This window comes from Pyrus communis, chromosome 7, assembly GCF_041283825.1.
Source record: "Pyrus communis isolate YQ-2024b chromosome 7, ASM4128382v1, whole genome shotgun sequence".
NCBI lineage: Eukaryota > Viridiplantae > Streptophyta > Magnoliopsida > Rosales > Rosaceae > Pyrus > Pyrus communis.
Genome location: NC_142571.1, coordinates 529,970 through 546,141, shown reverse-complemented (window position 1 = coordinate 546,141; position 16,172 = coordinate 529,970). Strand labels below are relative to the sequence as shown.

Here is a 16,172-nt window from a genome sequence, read left to right as displayed (position 1 = left end):
GCCTAAACACAATTAGGAACATTTTAGTAAAACTATACTAAAACATTATAATTTTGGAAAACGGATGCCGGATTCAGATTCAGCACGTCGAGGAACCTCGGGTTTTTCCTCCACGCATCACCGCATGCTCCGCCTCGCGTGGCGGTTGGCCGCCTCAACTCATCGGAAAATCCAACAACTCCAAAAATTCTCAATTTTTACAAGAATGAAGATCTCAATGAATGGACCAACTTTCATACCTATGACTAAGGCCAATTTGGCCAGGAAAAGCCCCAATTTCACTAAAACCCGTCGGAACCCTAAAAATGAGTGGTTCCTGATTCGACTCTAAACAAGCTCTGATGCCTCAACTAATGCATGGGCTTTGTTCCTGAGGTTGAGGAGAGTCTATTGGTGGTGGTGGTTGGCTAAGTTTGCTTCAAGAATGGTGGATCGCTACCATGAGACCCGTCACACCCATTGGTGCTATTCTCCACGAAATGAAACCAAATCTCGTCAAGTTTGGGGTGGAATTCATAGCAAGGATGTCGTGGTGATGTTTACAGGTGATGGTTCGCCATGAAAATCTAGGAAAACGCAGTGAAAGGCGTTGGAAAAGCCGCGAAACACCGCGTTGGAGATCGGGTCGCAACATGGAAACGGGTCGAGGGTCCGATCGGCTACCCCCTCAACTCTCTCCTTTCCCTTCCTTTTTCTCCTCTCCCATTGGTTCTCTCCTTTTCTCCCTTTCCTAATTGGTCTGGTTCCTCCCTTTTACCTCTTTTCCTTTCCATCACAGCCACACATGGCTTCCCAGATTTTGCTCCAACAATCTGGAGCATTCCAGAAAATGATCAAATGACCATTTTGTCATCCACTTCGTTCGTTAATAACTCATTCATTATAACTCTAAATTGTGTTATGTTTGCGCCCACGCGTTCGTACCAACAAGTACTACGAGAATACGCCAAGAAAATGAATCTTACGTGACTTGACAAGACGATCAACAACAGTCAATGCATTTGCCTTGAAGGGCATTTTCAAAATTTCACATTTTAAAATTATAAAAACTGTAATTTTTTGGAACGGGTCGTTACATTATATCATTATTTACATCAATTAGTGAACTTCTAGTCTTTAATTAATAGTCTATGGATTGAGACTCTTATGGCCCTTATTATAATTAAGTTATGGCACTCTTACGATACTCATCAAGGAACTTCATGTCCTGATCTTGAGAATCAAGGGACTTCATGCCCGATCTTTTTGTATAATAATGATCAAGGAAATTCAGGTCCGATCTTTTTTTTTACATGAAGGAACTTCGAGTCCAATCATTTTATATGATGAGGATCAAGAAACTGCAAGTTCTGGTCTGATTCAGGAACTTCAGGTCCTGTATATACTCATCATAACAAAAATAAGTACAATAAATAAATTAAAGAAATAGGTAGTAATTCCAACCATAGTAAATAAATTGCTTTTTAAGTAACTAAAGCTTGTGACAAGGGCTTTAATTCAGTACCATTCACATAAATAAATCAAAACTTAAAGTAGTGGGCGATAATTCTAACCATTGTAAATAAATTGTTTTAAAATAAATAGAACTAGTGAAAAAATAACAAAACAAACAAAATAATACAGTAATTCTAACCATTCACAAAAATAACAAAATTACCGAAAATAATACAAAATACATATAGAGTCATAACTAGCTGTTAGTACTCCACAAATGACCAGGTCCTTGTTGGATATGCAGATGCTGGCTTCCTCTCTGATCCGCATAAAGCCCGCTCACAAACTGGATATGTGTTTAAGAATGGAGATACAGCAATCTCATGGTGCTCAACCAAGCAAACATTAGTTGCTACATCTTCAAATCATTCAGAAATACTTGCTTTACATGAAGCAAGTCGTGAATGTTCTTGGTTAAGATCAATGATCCATCATATTCGGAATTCATGCGGTCTAGCTTCGAAGACAAACAACCTAACTGTCATCCATGAAGATAATGCAGCCTGTGTTACCCAAATGAAGGAAGGATTCATCAAGGGTGATAAGACTAAACACATAACTCCAAGGTTTTTCAGTGCTCATGAGCTTCAGAAGGCTAAAGTTATTGAAGTCAGACAAATCTGTTCAAATGAAAATCTGGCAGACTTGTTCACCAAATCTCTACCAAAGTGCACATTTCAGAAGTTAGTGCAAGGCATCGGATTACGTCGACTTACCAAACAACTAAATTTGGATAATGCGGAATCAGGGGGAGATACATATCAGGGGGAGTATCCATGATACATGCTTGTTGTACTCTTTTTCCTTCGATTAGGATTTTTCCCACTGGGTTTTTCCTATCAAGGTTTTAACGAGGCAACATAAGCATACTTGACACTATATCAACGATCCAGGAAAAGTTGTACTATTTTTCCTTCGCTATGGTTTTTTCCCACTGGGTTTTTCCAAGCAAGGTTTTAACGAGGCAACTCATGTTGATATGTAGGCATCCAAGGGGGAGTGTTGAAAAGTCTGGTGGGTAATGAATGCCCACACAGTATATTAGCAAAAGTCTTCAGCATGGGCAGAAGTTTTCAATGTCCATGCAAAGCAAAAGTTGAATATTTAAATACATAGAAATTGTATTGTCAACAGAAGGTGTCGTAAGTTTCAATATGCAGTTAATGCATCAGTTTGGAGTTGCTCTATAAATAGAGCACTCCGTATGTTTTCAAGTTACAGAAAAAGATAAGAAGAAGAGAACGAGAGAAAAATATCAGTAACATCATCTATTTCTCTACCTTCTATTTGTTATCCTCTTGTGCTATAGTTTTAGTGTGACATTTTACATCTACCTTGCACCTACCATTAAAAAGTTTATTCCTTTAACTTTGACCTATTTTTTTCTTTTTTTTTCTTTTCACATGGTGCCCATGCATCATTCCAAAACCTTTTTTTTTTTTTTTTTTTTCTTCTTTTCACTTGGTGCCACTACCAACGCACCATTCTAAAAGCTGTGTATTTTTTTTTTCTTTCTTTTTCAAGCTCAGCAGCTCTCTCTCACTTGAGCTCCAGAGGCATGACCTTAGACTCTGACAACATCAATAGTTGATCCGTGCAAAAATTCACAATTTTTCCTTAGTTAAGTAGGTAAAGGATCGCCTAATCCTCCATAATCCGTCAAAGAAGCACGTTTGGCTCTGCAACTTATGGCGCAGTGCTTGAAGTATTCTCCTCATGCGTTCTCCCTCCGAGCATTGTGGCTTTCAACTCCTTTTGTTGTGGCCAATAAAACAACAAATACTACTGCCATCACCATCTCAAGTAACTGAATATTTATGGGAGTCTTCGAGATCCGTCGAGAACGATGCGATCTGGGTTTCCAAGTTTGATGAGATTCTTCTGGATCTTTGGAAACCAGTTGTCAAGTACAAGTTTTCTTATCTCGTGACAACTACAGGTTATTGTAAATTTCAATTTTATTGGAATTCGATGAGGCGCTTCTAGCGCGGTGGGAGAGACGAAAAATAGATGAAAAAAAAATGAACATAACTAAGAACGGAAAAGGATCCTCTCTAGATCCTCTTTGTGGGGATCCGGGGATCCATCAATTACGACCATTCATCGTATATTGTACAGTTAGTTTTCATTCGATACTATTTATATTCAATTTTAAATTTAAAATGATTTATGACCACACGATGTACAATGAACAACAGTAATTGATAGATCCCTTGGATCCCCAAAAAAGAGGATTCGAAGAGGATCATTTTCCCCTAAGAACGATGTCATCTTGAGCCATTGTTTCAGGTCTAGATTTTGTGTAGTGTTTTCCATTTAGGCAAGAGCTTCTCGTGCTGATAACGTGTTGTAAAACAGGCGATATGTGTGCAGTGAAATAAATTAAACAAGACACAATATTTACAAGATTCCTCTATAATTAGTATGACTAGAGTACGTCCTAGGAGCGGTAGTGGTGCTTTCATTTATAATCTGGAATAATAAGCATACAAATATAACTCTCACTATTTTCTCTCTATTCTTTCCCTCTTCCTTCTCTCTCTTTTCTTGCCTTCTTTTCTCTCTTCCTTCCTTCCTGGTTCCTTCTTCCGATTTTGTGTAAGTGCTTTCCTCCTCCTCATTCATTTTATAGGCAAAGGACACTAATCATGTGGATAATCCGCATATTATTTATAACAATTTGTGAATATTACAAATATTCACTTAACCAATAGAACAATTCATGACAAAAAATAAATGAAACCAACAACAAAAATAATCACTAGTCATGAAATGGCGTTGAGTCCCTCGATGATTAAAGTTGTGAAAGCATCCATTCGAGGCTTTGGTAGGACCAAGCCAACCTCAATGCCACCCGACATGTCTCTACTCTCAGTGAGTGAAATGCCTGTCACACCATCAATTCCAATCTCCTCTATCTTTCTAGGCCTGCCCCATCCAAAATCTGTCTCATACAGATCCACCTTCGGCGACCCGAGAACCACGACGTGGAGCTCCGACCCGAACATCTCCTCCCACTCCGAAATCCACTTCTCTGCCCCTCCCAAAATGGCCTTGTCTAACTTCTTAATAGTATTTCCGATTGCCTTTGCCGCAACAACAACTCCATTTGCCCCTAGTAGCGCTTTCCTTGACGCCACTGACCGGCCAAATCCAACACAATTACCGACATACGTAGCTGGTACTGGATCACCCAAACGAGTTACCCCGCCCGCAATAAACCCAAAATAATTTGGATCTTCATCGCAACACTTGCTGTAGTTGTTATAATTTACTTGGGTTTTAAGCAAACAAACCCATATAAATGCACACGTTAGGACATATGGTGATAAATGTACCGGATGCGACTCATTTCCCTTGTTGCATAGCTCAATAATCCAATTCTTGATGCTCTCCATTTTGGCCAAGTCAATCAAAAATGTTGCCCGAATCATGTTTTTCGGTTGCCCGTTAACAATGGCATTCTTATTAGCACCTAGAACCACTCCTTGCGAAGAAATTCGCTTCCACCACTCCTTCAAGAAGATACCCTCGAGACCAAGTGCATCAACAATAGCCGTACGATCATAGTAGGGCGCTGATTGTACGGCTATGTTTGACGAGTCTCCGAGACGGGAAAATGAGGCCCAAGCCTTGATGAAATTGTTAAAGGTCCTCTCATCACCAACAACTTGGTGGTACGCAAGCCCAATGCAAATCCCACAATTTGGGAACACTGTAATTTGAACACTTAACAAAGAAATATTTGCTGCTCGTGCCTCGTTACTACGATGTGGTATACTATCTGTCGACGCTAGCTCGGGCACAAGTGTGTGAAACTCTACCGCATCTCTTTGGGAATTGCTCGAGAGATACTCAAAGTCCCCGTCCGACTCAGCGACAGTCAATGACACCGAGTCGCCTTGCGTGTAGAGGAGCTCGGGCTTTTCGGGATGAGGCCGGGCCAGTAGGGTTCCGGCGAAAGGGTAAAATTGTTGGAGAGCGAGGGAGAGAGAGTGCTTGATGTTTGGGAGGGCGGTGGAAGTGAAATGGGAAGTGGGAAATGGGAAGTCATAGAAGAAAAGAGGTAGGCTCGGAGAGAAGAAGAGCCATGGTATGTCAAGGAAGGTTAGAGGGAGAGAGGGTTTTGGAGCAGCTGATGAGTTTGGTGGGGGAGATACTTGGCATTTCTCAAGAAGTTTGGGTTTGGAGAGTCTTGCCATGGATGAGAAAAAGAGGAGAGGAAGATAACACAGGAGTGGTGAGCAGAAAGCTAAACTGTTATTGTGACGAATGAAAGATGTTGCATAATTGCATTTGATATGGAGAGTGCGTGGTCAGCTTTCTCACTCATACCATATTTTTATATCACATTTATATACCACCTTAGATGGCATCTGATGTGAACAGCCACATCATTTGAAAAATTTGCAAAATCCAAGAGAAAAAAAAGGAGAAAAACTTCTATTATACCACAATCATCATTTAATTAACTAGTTTTTCTTAATTATTAGTTTATTAAATAATGAACTAAATTTAAAAATATGATTAATTCAAATAATATAGCTATCTACATCAAATATCACCTAAAATGATATAAAAATGTGGTACAAAAATATGGTATGAATAATATTGTTTTTCTCACAATCAACTGTTATATCTTCAAAATTGTTTTAAAAAGTATTTAGCGGTAAGCGGGAAGTTTAATAAGGGGAAATGATACACACTTTTTTAGTCTTTTATTATTTTATTGGATAATGTTAGAAGATTAAAATTTTAAATTAAATTTATAAAACATATGATGTGTCACTAATAGAAAATAAACCCGCAATACTTAATTCAACAAATCAACAACTACATCTTTTGGTTTACATATTTAGTTTAAAATTTTGATCTCCTTAGCATAAGGATGGTCTACCTAACATTATCCTTACTAGTAGTTTTATTTATTCAATTCGATAATCAAAAATAAAAAAAATAATGTATCATATTTGGTTTTAAAAATTTAATCTCCCTAGCATAAAGAATATCTATCTAGTATTATCCTTACTAGTAATTTTATTTATTCAATTCTAATAATAATAAAAAAAAAAAGGTATCAAAAGTTAAAAAGAACGGGTGAAGCTCACTTTTTTTATAAATTCTCTAATTATTTGGGAAAAAGAGAAAAAAAAAAAACTTTTTTGCAACTAATATACTATTTTAATGACATCAATCCAATAAATATTTGTTGTGCGTTAAAAAGTGAATCATCCGTCCATTTTTAGTCTGTAAAATAAAATAGATTTATGAATTTATGGACCTGAGGAACACGTGATTGCATAGAATATTTGTTGCATGAAAAACATGGTATATTTAGACCCTTTTTTATTTCTTAAAACCTTTGCAACTAGTCACTACGTCTGGATCTCATTATATTTGGTTTTGAAGACGGAAATTTTCAAAGTGAATGTGGTAGGGGTGGATTCAGTTCTATTCGGTTTGGTAAAATTGAAAATCAAACTGAAATTACTGTTTGATTTGGTTTATTTTTTTTATTTTATTCGGTTCGGTTTCAATTCAGTTTCAATTTTTCCGATTTGGTTTCGATTTTTTTACTGAAAATTTATTTATCCAGATTCCATTTCTAGAACAGAAATTTAAATAAAATCAAAACAAAAGTTAAATCCATCCCTGACAATATTAATAGAGCCAACTGCAGCTAGGAATTGAAATGTATATACATACGATTAAAAACTGAAATGAATTCAAGAACACAACTAAATCCTATCACAACAGCACCACATCAACCTTCTGGTATTTTTAAATAAAATTTTAAATTTTGAAATAAAATTAAAAAAATAAAAAAAAAAAAAAAAAAAAAAAAAACTGAAAGAAACGAGAAGATGAAAGAAAAGGGTTGTTCGGCCGCGATTGGGACTGAGAGGCTCCCGGCCGGCCCACAAATGGTGCGGAAGCAGGTTTAGATCGTGGATACACCTAATAAAATTCTAATTGAATACACCCTAATAAACTTTTTTAAAATTTTAATTGAATACACCTGAATTTTTAAACATTTTAATAAACTATCTTAAAATCCTGATTGAGTACACATTAATTTCAGAAAATCATTTTAATTGAATACACTTAGATTCATTAAAAGAATTAAAATCGCTCAAAATCTTAATTAAATACAACCCCTAAAAAGGAAGGAAGAAGTCTGACAAAAAAAAGAAAGAAGAAGAAGAAACGGCAAGAGAAGAAAAGAAAATGATGTGTAAGCGGAGAGAGGAACGACACAATGCCTTATGCCAGATAGAAGAAAGAGAGAAATGAAAAGGGTTTAGTTTAGTAGTGATGGGCTATTGGGCCATTTTATGGCTTGGCTTGAGCTAACATTTGGGCTTAAAATAAAATGAACATAATTGGATTTCATAACTAAATATTTAACATAAATAAAAAAAGAATTGTTATTAGCACTTCAAAAATCTCATTCTACATTCCAAATTTTCTATATTAAGAAAGAAAAATACACTTATGAAGAGTGTAGAATGAGATTTTTAGAGTACCAATAACATTTTCCTAAAAAAATAAACATATTTAATTCAGTTCGGTTCGGTTTCAGAAAAACAAAAACTGAAACTGAACCAATTAATTTTGGTTCGGGGTTCCATATTCTATTTGGTTTTTTTTCGGTTTGATTTTTTTCAATTTTGGTTTGGTTTTTTTTTGTTTCGATTTTTAACCCACCCCTAGAATGTGACCCTTTTTGTTTTTGTTTTTGTTTTGGTTTTATCAGATATTTTGTGATGGACTGCAGTATGTTTGACCAAGTTTTGTACAAGTACAGGAGACAGGAAATTATTTTGCACCTACAAAAGGTCTATCTTTGGAAAGATAATTTTAGTGTGCCCAAAATATGGAGGCCAAACACCATATATCATTATACAACAAGATGAACATTTGCCAAAAAAAAAAAAAAAAACTTTCCTCAAATTATTAATGAGTGGAGTACAGGACTGTGTTTTCGGCACATTGAAAATCTCTCATTTTTTATACTACTGGTGGATACAATGCACTGGTTCAAACGATGAAGTTTGGTTCGATTTGAGCTAAATTAAGGAAATAAATCAAAACAAATCATTTATTGGGCGAGATTAGGTTGTGATATCCCATCCCGAAACTAACGAAACGTACGTGTGAATTTACGATTTTACCCCTAGTTCGTTCGTGTACATTTAGTGTTGTTTGTGTGGTGTTGACAAGCGTAGGGTCACACACACACACACACCCTGTCATCCTCCCCCGTGTTTCCCTCTCCCTTTGTCTCTTCTCTCTCTCTCTCTCTCCCCGAGCTCCATTATTCTTCTTCTTCCTTTCTTCGTACGGACACACACACAAATATACTCAAACCATCACAAATCAAGAAACCAACTACACCATTGAACTCGTGAGGTTGTGAGGAGCACAACCATACCAATTTCAGGTAAGAATTCTAACGTTTTCACGTCGATTCGACAATGGCCGATTTATGTATTGTTCATGCAAACCTTAAACTAGCATGTTTTTGGGATTTTGAAGCTTGTAGATGTCTTAGTGAGGTCCCAAGGAGCCTCGGAGTGCTTCGTTGGACGAGTTTGGACGTCAGGAAAGCTTGGTTCAAAGTTGGCCGAGTTTTGAGTTTGAAGACAGGTATGATCGCATGGTTTTTAGCTTTTAAAACTAGTCTATCGTGATTCTACTAGTCCTAAGCTTCATTTTGGTCCAAGAATCATGAAAATTGGTTGAAAAACGAGTGAGAAAACTAAGTTTGAAAATTTCCCAGTTTTCCGGCGCCGTCGCCGGCGCCGGAGTCTCGCCGGAGAAGGTGACGGAATATTCCGTCAAATCTGACGGAATATTCCTGACGCCGTTAACGGAATCTGTCAAAACTGACGGAATATTCCTAACGGCATCAGTTGACGCCGTCAGTGTGCATGGCACGTGGCCGCGCGTGGGGGGCGCGTAGGTCCGTGCCTATTTTGGCGCGTGGGGGCGCGTGAGAGGTCCAAAAATTATTTTAAAAATATGGTTGTGATCCTGAGGTTGTGTAGAGCACGTTGGTATATTCAATTGTCCATTTTGAGCAATGTATGAGAAGTTATTACGAGAAGTTGGTTATGTGCTTTTAAATTAACGTTTTTGTAGTTGTTTCGCGTATAGGTGATACGTATCCCGAGGACGAGCGTGGTCACTCGAGGCAGGGGGGCTACGACCCTTCCACTTATCAGTGAGTGGGCTTTTGGTTTTCCGTATATACCTATATACATTTATATTCCCAGAAATTAAATAAAAAGGGTTATTTGTTTTATGCCATGCATCATATGAATGTCGTTTACGCATCATCGCATGTATTAGTAGTGGCATACATATATATATGTGCGTATTGGGTGCTGTGAATGCACAGGTAAGTGCCAGGTAAATGTTATTCGTATTTACATTCAGCAGTAGTTTGAGATGTTTAGAGAGCTCATAACCTGCACCCCCGGTGTTAGTGCTCTCGCCCTGAGCAGGGCACAGTCCTTCACGTGATGTTCACCTCCCCGCACCTTATGCTCAGCTTGGATCCAAGCTAGGTGCACAGGCCTGTCGTACAGACCACATTAGGTGGTTCCGACTCGTAGGTGACCCGCAGGGACGGATCTACAGAGGGTCCTGGGAGGTCCCAGGACCCCTCGGCCATCCTAAAATGTTGCTAGAAATTTTCCGGAGGACCCCTCGTACTCGAACACGAGGCCTGTGCAGACTGTCTGTGTTGCTGCAGCAGCATGTTGCAACTGTTGCAGGTTGCAACGGAGAAGAAGAAAACAGGGGAGAAGAAGAAAATAGGGCATTAAAAAAATTGGTCCAAAACGCAGTGTTTTGGCCCTTTATTTATTTATTTTTTTTTTGTTAAACCAATGAAATCAACGTTTGAAATTGGTCCACCAATTACATATTCTTTTTGAAGGGCCATCTTTCCTGTCTTCCCTTTCACTTCTCCTTTCCCCGTTTCTTCCACTGCTTTTCCCCCAAATCCCCCCATCTTTCTTATATTCACCCAAAACCCTAAATTTCTAATCCCACCCAATCCAATATTATAATTACATTACTCCAATATTAAACCTCCACTTGTTTCAATTCTCCAAGCCACCACTATTTGGTTCCAAATTCAAGTAAGTTTTTTGGTATTTTAATCTAATCTCAATTAAATTATATTAGATATTGGTGGAGATTTTTAGTCTATTATTGATATGATTGTTGATGTGTTTTATGTTTGTATACTCATTTTATAATTGAAATTTAGATGGAATTTTTGTTTATTGGTTGATTGGCATATGTTTTGTGTTTTTGGTTAAATGTGTAGTTTAGAAATAAGAAATATGGAAAGATTTTTCAAGCCAAAGCTAATAGCACCATCTACTTGTTCGGGAAAGATTGAGAAAGATGTTTTTTCATGTATTGGTAATGAAGCTATCATGAAACATTTTCAGACCATGAAACCTCGTTGTGGACGCTTGAATTAGGATTTTATAGCTTGTAATATTGTTATGCAAATGATTTTTGAATAAAATGTATTATATTTAACTTTTCAATGTTATTTTTGTCTATAAATTTTTTAACCTTTCCTATTGGGACCCCCCGAGTTTAAAATCCTGGATCCGCCACTGGTGACCCGCGATTATTCGCACAGCCTTCATGTGATCGTAGCACTAGAGCGTATATATACGTACACCCAGTCCTGTCGTACAGACCACGTTAGGTGGTTCCGACTCGTGATCAGGTTCAATTGTTCAGTTATTGAGTTTGAGATTGGAGCTCTATATGCAGCCGTACAGGTCACGTTAGGTGACTCCGGCTGCCAGATGTTATGCTATTGATGTGATTGATATCTGAGCACTTGCATATTATCATGAGGCGTTGACATGGCATATTCTTGAGCATGTTTGGCATACTTATACATATGTATATATGTTTATTTTCTGGGAAGTATACAGGTTTTACGGCGAGGGGTTAGAATGTATTTTGCTAAATGATTTTCTAAGAGCTTTGTTTTTGCCCACTCACGCCTTTGTTTTTGCGCCCCTCCAGGTTCTAGTTGCTTCGCAGTTTCAGTGGTCTTCCCAGAGGGCGTCCCGGCATTTCTGACAGATACTCACCATTGTAGGGTCACCTTCGGGTGTACTATTATCGTATCATTTTCTTTGGACTGCTGTAGTCTTGCTCTGAACTTAGCGTTTCACCTACGCTAGCACTTGTTTTAGTACTTTGTATGCTAGTTTTTAATTATTCGTACTTTTACATTACTATCTCTTTAGCTTCCGCACGCGCACATGGCTACGTCACCTTCGTGTGACGGCCAGCACGCCCTGATCTTGGTCGGGGTGTGTCATAGGTCGTGCATGAATTAAAAATAAATAAATAAAAAAAAAAAAAAAAAAAAACTAATGAAAAGGGTTTGAAAACTTTGAGTTTTAATAATAAGGACAAAATAAAGGGTAAAGTGAATAGTACCAGGATTGAATTTTTAGTGTAAAAATATGGTTTTTCGTTAAAATGAACAGTACAGCGGACTTTTCATTAAAACTCTCTTTTAAAAATTTCATGGTGCGGTGAGATTATATAGGCTTTATAATGGTTTTTGTAGTTTCCCAAACTGATATAAACCGTGAGTACCTCACAACTTTCATAAAAAAAATGTAGTTAGTGGGTTTTCACAAGATCTTTTGCCAACGCTGGACCTAAGTTTTTTAAGGCTCCGAGAAAAATTTCAAATGATGCCCTTGTAGACTAGGGATTGGCACCTGGAACCGAATATCAAAACCAAAACATGGACTGAACCGCACCAAATGATTTGGTTTATGCAGTTTTGAAATGGTTTTGGTTTGAAACCAAACCGAACCGCAAGCTAAAAAATGGTTTGGTTACAATTCCTAATATCTAAAACCGAACCAAAACCAAACCGAGCCGCATAATATAAAAAATATATATATTAAGGCTTTTTAAAATTTATAACAACTAATGTAATCTATATTTTTTATGTTTGTGTATTGTGTAGAGTTAGCCAATTCAAATTCAAGCACCGCCTCCCTTACGCTTAATTCACAACCATAACAAGAAGCTCCAAGGCAATCTCAAGTTTTTAGTTCATAAGGTTCAATGGCTTCTCATCCATTAGTTTCACTTTCACAAGGTCCAAGGTCTTCCCAAGTATTGTATTCTCAAGTTCAAATGCCTTCTCAAGCCCGTTCACAAGCTCAAAGGCTTAAATCTTCAAATAGTAAGTGTCCAAAAGGAGAACAAGCAGGAAAGGGTTGAACGATTCAAATTTTCAAAGTTGCTACTTGAAACACCAAATTTTTTTTTGTTGAACTATATAAACAGTTTATTTTTCGAGTTGTACTAATGCCATAAAGCATTTTGACATAGAACTTTGTTTGAACTTTAATTTTAGTTTGGTAAACTTAACTTTTTCAATTGGGTTATACTAAAGTAAAGTCATAAGGCATTTTGATTTCAAGTTGAATTTTAGTATGGTGATCGGCATGAATTTTTTTCATTTGGGTTGTATTAATGTCATTTAGTTTACAAATGACTAAGTGAGGCACAAATGAAGACCAAAACCATTTGAAACTGAACCAAAACCAAGTGGTTTAGTTCTATGGCCATTTAATTTGCAAATGACTAGATTTTGAACTTTTGAGTTTGTTTGAATGTTGAGACTTTTATTAATGTCAATTAATGGCAGAAGGAGTTCTCTTCAACATTGCAAAGAGATCATTGGAAGGCAAAAGCATGACTCTTGCCACTAAGAGCATTTCCAACACTACTAACTAAATTTTTGACGTTTTAGCTAGCTGAATGCCCAAAAACTATTATAGCTAGCCAATTTAGCATAAGCATCTCCAACGCTATTAGCTACTTTTTAAAAAACAACTACAATATTTTATTGTTTAACAAATAAACCTTTAATAATAAATTAATTAATCATTTGACCAAAATAATAAATTCCAATCCACCAACAATTCTAGAACCATCGGTCGGACTTGCCTACAATACTTACATGTATTTAACATAATCAACACAAAAGTCTCACTATGTGGATTTTTTTTGTGTCCTTTTTTTTTTTTTTTTTTTTTTTTTTTTTTGGAAATCCTAATGGGCCAGAGAAGGGTAATTTAAGTATAATGAAAATTTTCACATTTTTTGTCTTCTTCCTTTATATGTGTGTGTGTGTGTGTGTTCAAACACCCATAAGAAAAAATGATGCTATTTTTTGGATTATTGGAAGAAGTCTCACGTTCGATCCCTCCTTCACATTCGTAAAATAACCTATGAGAAACCAATTTCTTTAGCACAAACTCAGCATTCATGTCCATTTTCATTAATTTCTTTTAGCACAACTCATCAATCCCCAACATTTTACTCTAAGTTGTAATATTTATGCCACTTAATGCTAATGCCTATTGACATTCTTCTTCGCTTGTAAGTGAGATGCCTTAAAGGATGAGTGAAATGTCTTAAGAGGTGTTGAGATTTTGAAAGATTTTAAAAGAATTATAAATTCATGGAGTTTAATGGAGTTCCACCATGTGAATTTCAGGTGAATTTATTAAAAATCTTAGGGGGAAGGCCTGATTTTCTAAAGCCTAAAAAGCACTACAAAATCTCTTCAAATCCATTTAAATCCTTCATCTTTTAAAATACTTTAAGGGAATTGTTACTGGCACTCCAAAAATCTCATTCTACACTCCAAACTTTATACATTTGGAAAGAAAAATACACTTGTGAGGAGTGTAGAATGAGATTTTTGGAGTGCTAATAACAATTCTCTACTTTAAAGTTAAATCCTAACTGAATATATGTGGAATCTTGTAGACTACTCTAAATTTGAAATGAATACCATTTGAATTCTTGGATTTTTATACTCTTCTAAATTGTTGATTGAATAGTTACTTAGTATTACAGTCTAGTATTATTTTTCTTCACTTGTAAGTGAGAGGTCTTAGGTTCGATTCTCGCCAAAGACGAAGTTGAACCACCTTATTGTTAGCTTATTATGAGGCTAAGCCCACTCTCCCTTCCTAATGTAGACAATATTGTTTGTTTAAAAGAAAAAAATGTTAATTGACTACTTATGGACTTCCATGTATTCATTTAAAATCTCAATTGAATATATCTAGATTTGTAAACTCTTTTAAAACCTTTTATACTTCTAAGAAGGCCAAGTTGGATAACAAATTTAGATTTCTTTCATAAAGATCGCATTGTCACCAATAATTTCCATGGCATTGTTTTTCTCTACCGTGTTGGATACATTACCAATTCTGCCACCAAACGCGCTGCGGATGTGCACGCAACTCACATCTGCTGTAAACCCTTCTATCACGTTAAATTGTCAACTTCTAAAACAAACACAATACCCGTTCTTTGTAATATTCCAAAGGACAATCATCAACCGTCTCCTCTATAAATATGACAAAAATTCCTCCTTAATCCCACCATCCTCAGCCTCAACTCTCAAATATTCCAAGACGTTTTTGCTCATCATAGCCTAAAAGGCACCGCAAGGCCACCATGGAAATGAAGAAGATTGCTTGCGCTGTCCTCTTCGCCGCCGCCTCTGTCAGTGCTGTGATGGCTTATGAAGGCCACGCCCACGCCCCTGCCGAGGCACCTTCAGGAGGAGCCCCAAATGATGCCTCTGCCAGCCTCCCCGTCTTGGGGTCCGTGGTTGGTGCCTCCATCGTGTCATTCATTGCTTACTACATGCAGTAACGTAATCAAGAAAGAAGGAATGAGAAATAAGCGAGAGGAGATCAACTGAGTAATTCAAAGGAAGAGTGGTGAGGTTTATTTTTTTGTTCCTAAATAGAGGGTCTCTCTTGGTTCTCATTTCTTTCAAGTTTATGTGAAACATGTATTTTATAATAACGCAATAAAGAGTTTCTATTATTTAGTTTTGATGCATGGTCTCAGACTAGTGAAAATGTTGCAGTGTGCAAAGTGTTATTGTAGATAGAGAAATCATGTCTCATGATTTCTCCCGCTACTATTAAAGTGATTTAGAAAAAAGCAAGAAAGCCTCATTTTCAAAGTGGTAGTCATTGAAACAAGGAAACTTTAACAAAAAACTCCCGGTACTATTCACTTTAACGAAAAATCATATTTTTACACTAAAAAGTCAATTCTGGTACTATTCACTTTACCATTTATTTTGTTTTTATTGTTAAAACTCAAAGTTTTCAAATTATTTTCATTAGTTTTCCTTTGAAACAATACTTGATTAGAAGAAAAGTCATAATATTGTATTTATAATTTCAAGTCTTGAGGGGTAACGAAAGTGGAAGTTTCCAGTTGGAATATGATATGAAATTTCTACTTTAACTTTATATGATAAAGAAATTTTCAAGTAACGTCCAAATGCTTCAGTTTCGAGCTTTTTGTATGAATTATAAATGTAGGAAAACATCCTGAAATTAAGATAATTAAAAAAGGAAAGTAACTATAATACCAAGTATATATTGTCGCGTTGATCTGTTGCTGCATTTTGTTGAGAAGTCAAGGGTATGTTATTGTTACCATATGTTTATAACATTTGTCCATTAATTCGAGCCATTTTCCTGTTGTCCTTTTCATCATGGAATATGATTTGAGCCATTTTTGTACTATTATATGAAAGTTCCACCGCTCAGTCGTAC

General features: G+C 36.6%; 2 protein-coding genes across 2 annotated transcripts; one reads left to right on the top strand and one right to left on the bottom strand.

Moving 5' to 3' along the window:
- Window positions 1-4,118: 4,118 nt before the first annotated feature.
- LOC137733169 (anthocyanin 5-aromatic acyltransferase-like) lies at window positions 4,119-7,321 on the bottom strand. The gene is made up of 2 exons (XM_068472329.2): window positions 6,664-7,321; window positions 4,119-6,406 (listed from the first exon to the last, which is right to left on the bottom strand). The coding sequence occupies exon 2, from the start codon at window positions 5,694-5,696 to the stop codon at window positions 4,260-4,262; it is 1,437 nt and encodes a 478-aa protein (XP_068328430.2). The 5' UTR covers window positions 5,697-6,406; window positions 6,664-7,321; the 3' UTR covers window positions 4,119-4,259.
- A 7,618-nt stretch (window positions 7,322-14,939) lies between these two features.
- On the top strand, window positions 14,940-15,430 carry LOC137733270 (arabinogalactan protein 23-like). Its single transcript, XM_068472414.2, has one exon. The coding sequence runs from the start codon at window positions 15,049-15,051 to the stop codon at window positions 15,247-15,249; it is 201 nt and encodes a 66-aa protein (XP_068328515.1). The 5' UTR covers window positions 14,940-15,048; the 3' UTR covers window positions 15,250-15,430.
- The last annotated feature ends 742 nt before the right edge of the window (window positions 15,431-16,172 follow it).

Bases quoted from the DNA above. Each gene is read 5' to 3' on its own strand.
- LOC137733169 (XM_068472329.2), bottom strand. From the start codon at position 5,696: ATGGCAAGACTCTCCAAACCCAAACTTCTTGAGAAATGCCAAGTATCT.
- LOC137733270 (XM_068472414.2), top strand. From the start codon at position 15,049: ATGGAAATGAAGAAGATTGCTTGCGCTGTCCTCTTCGCCGCCGCCTCT.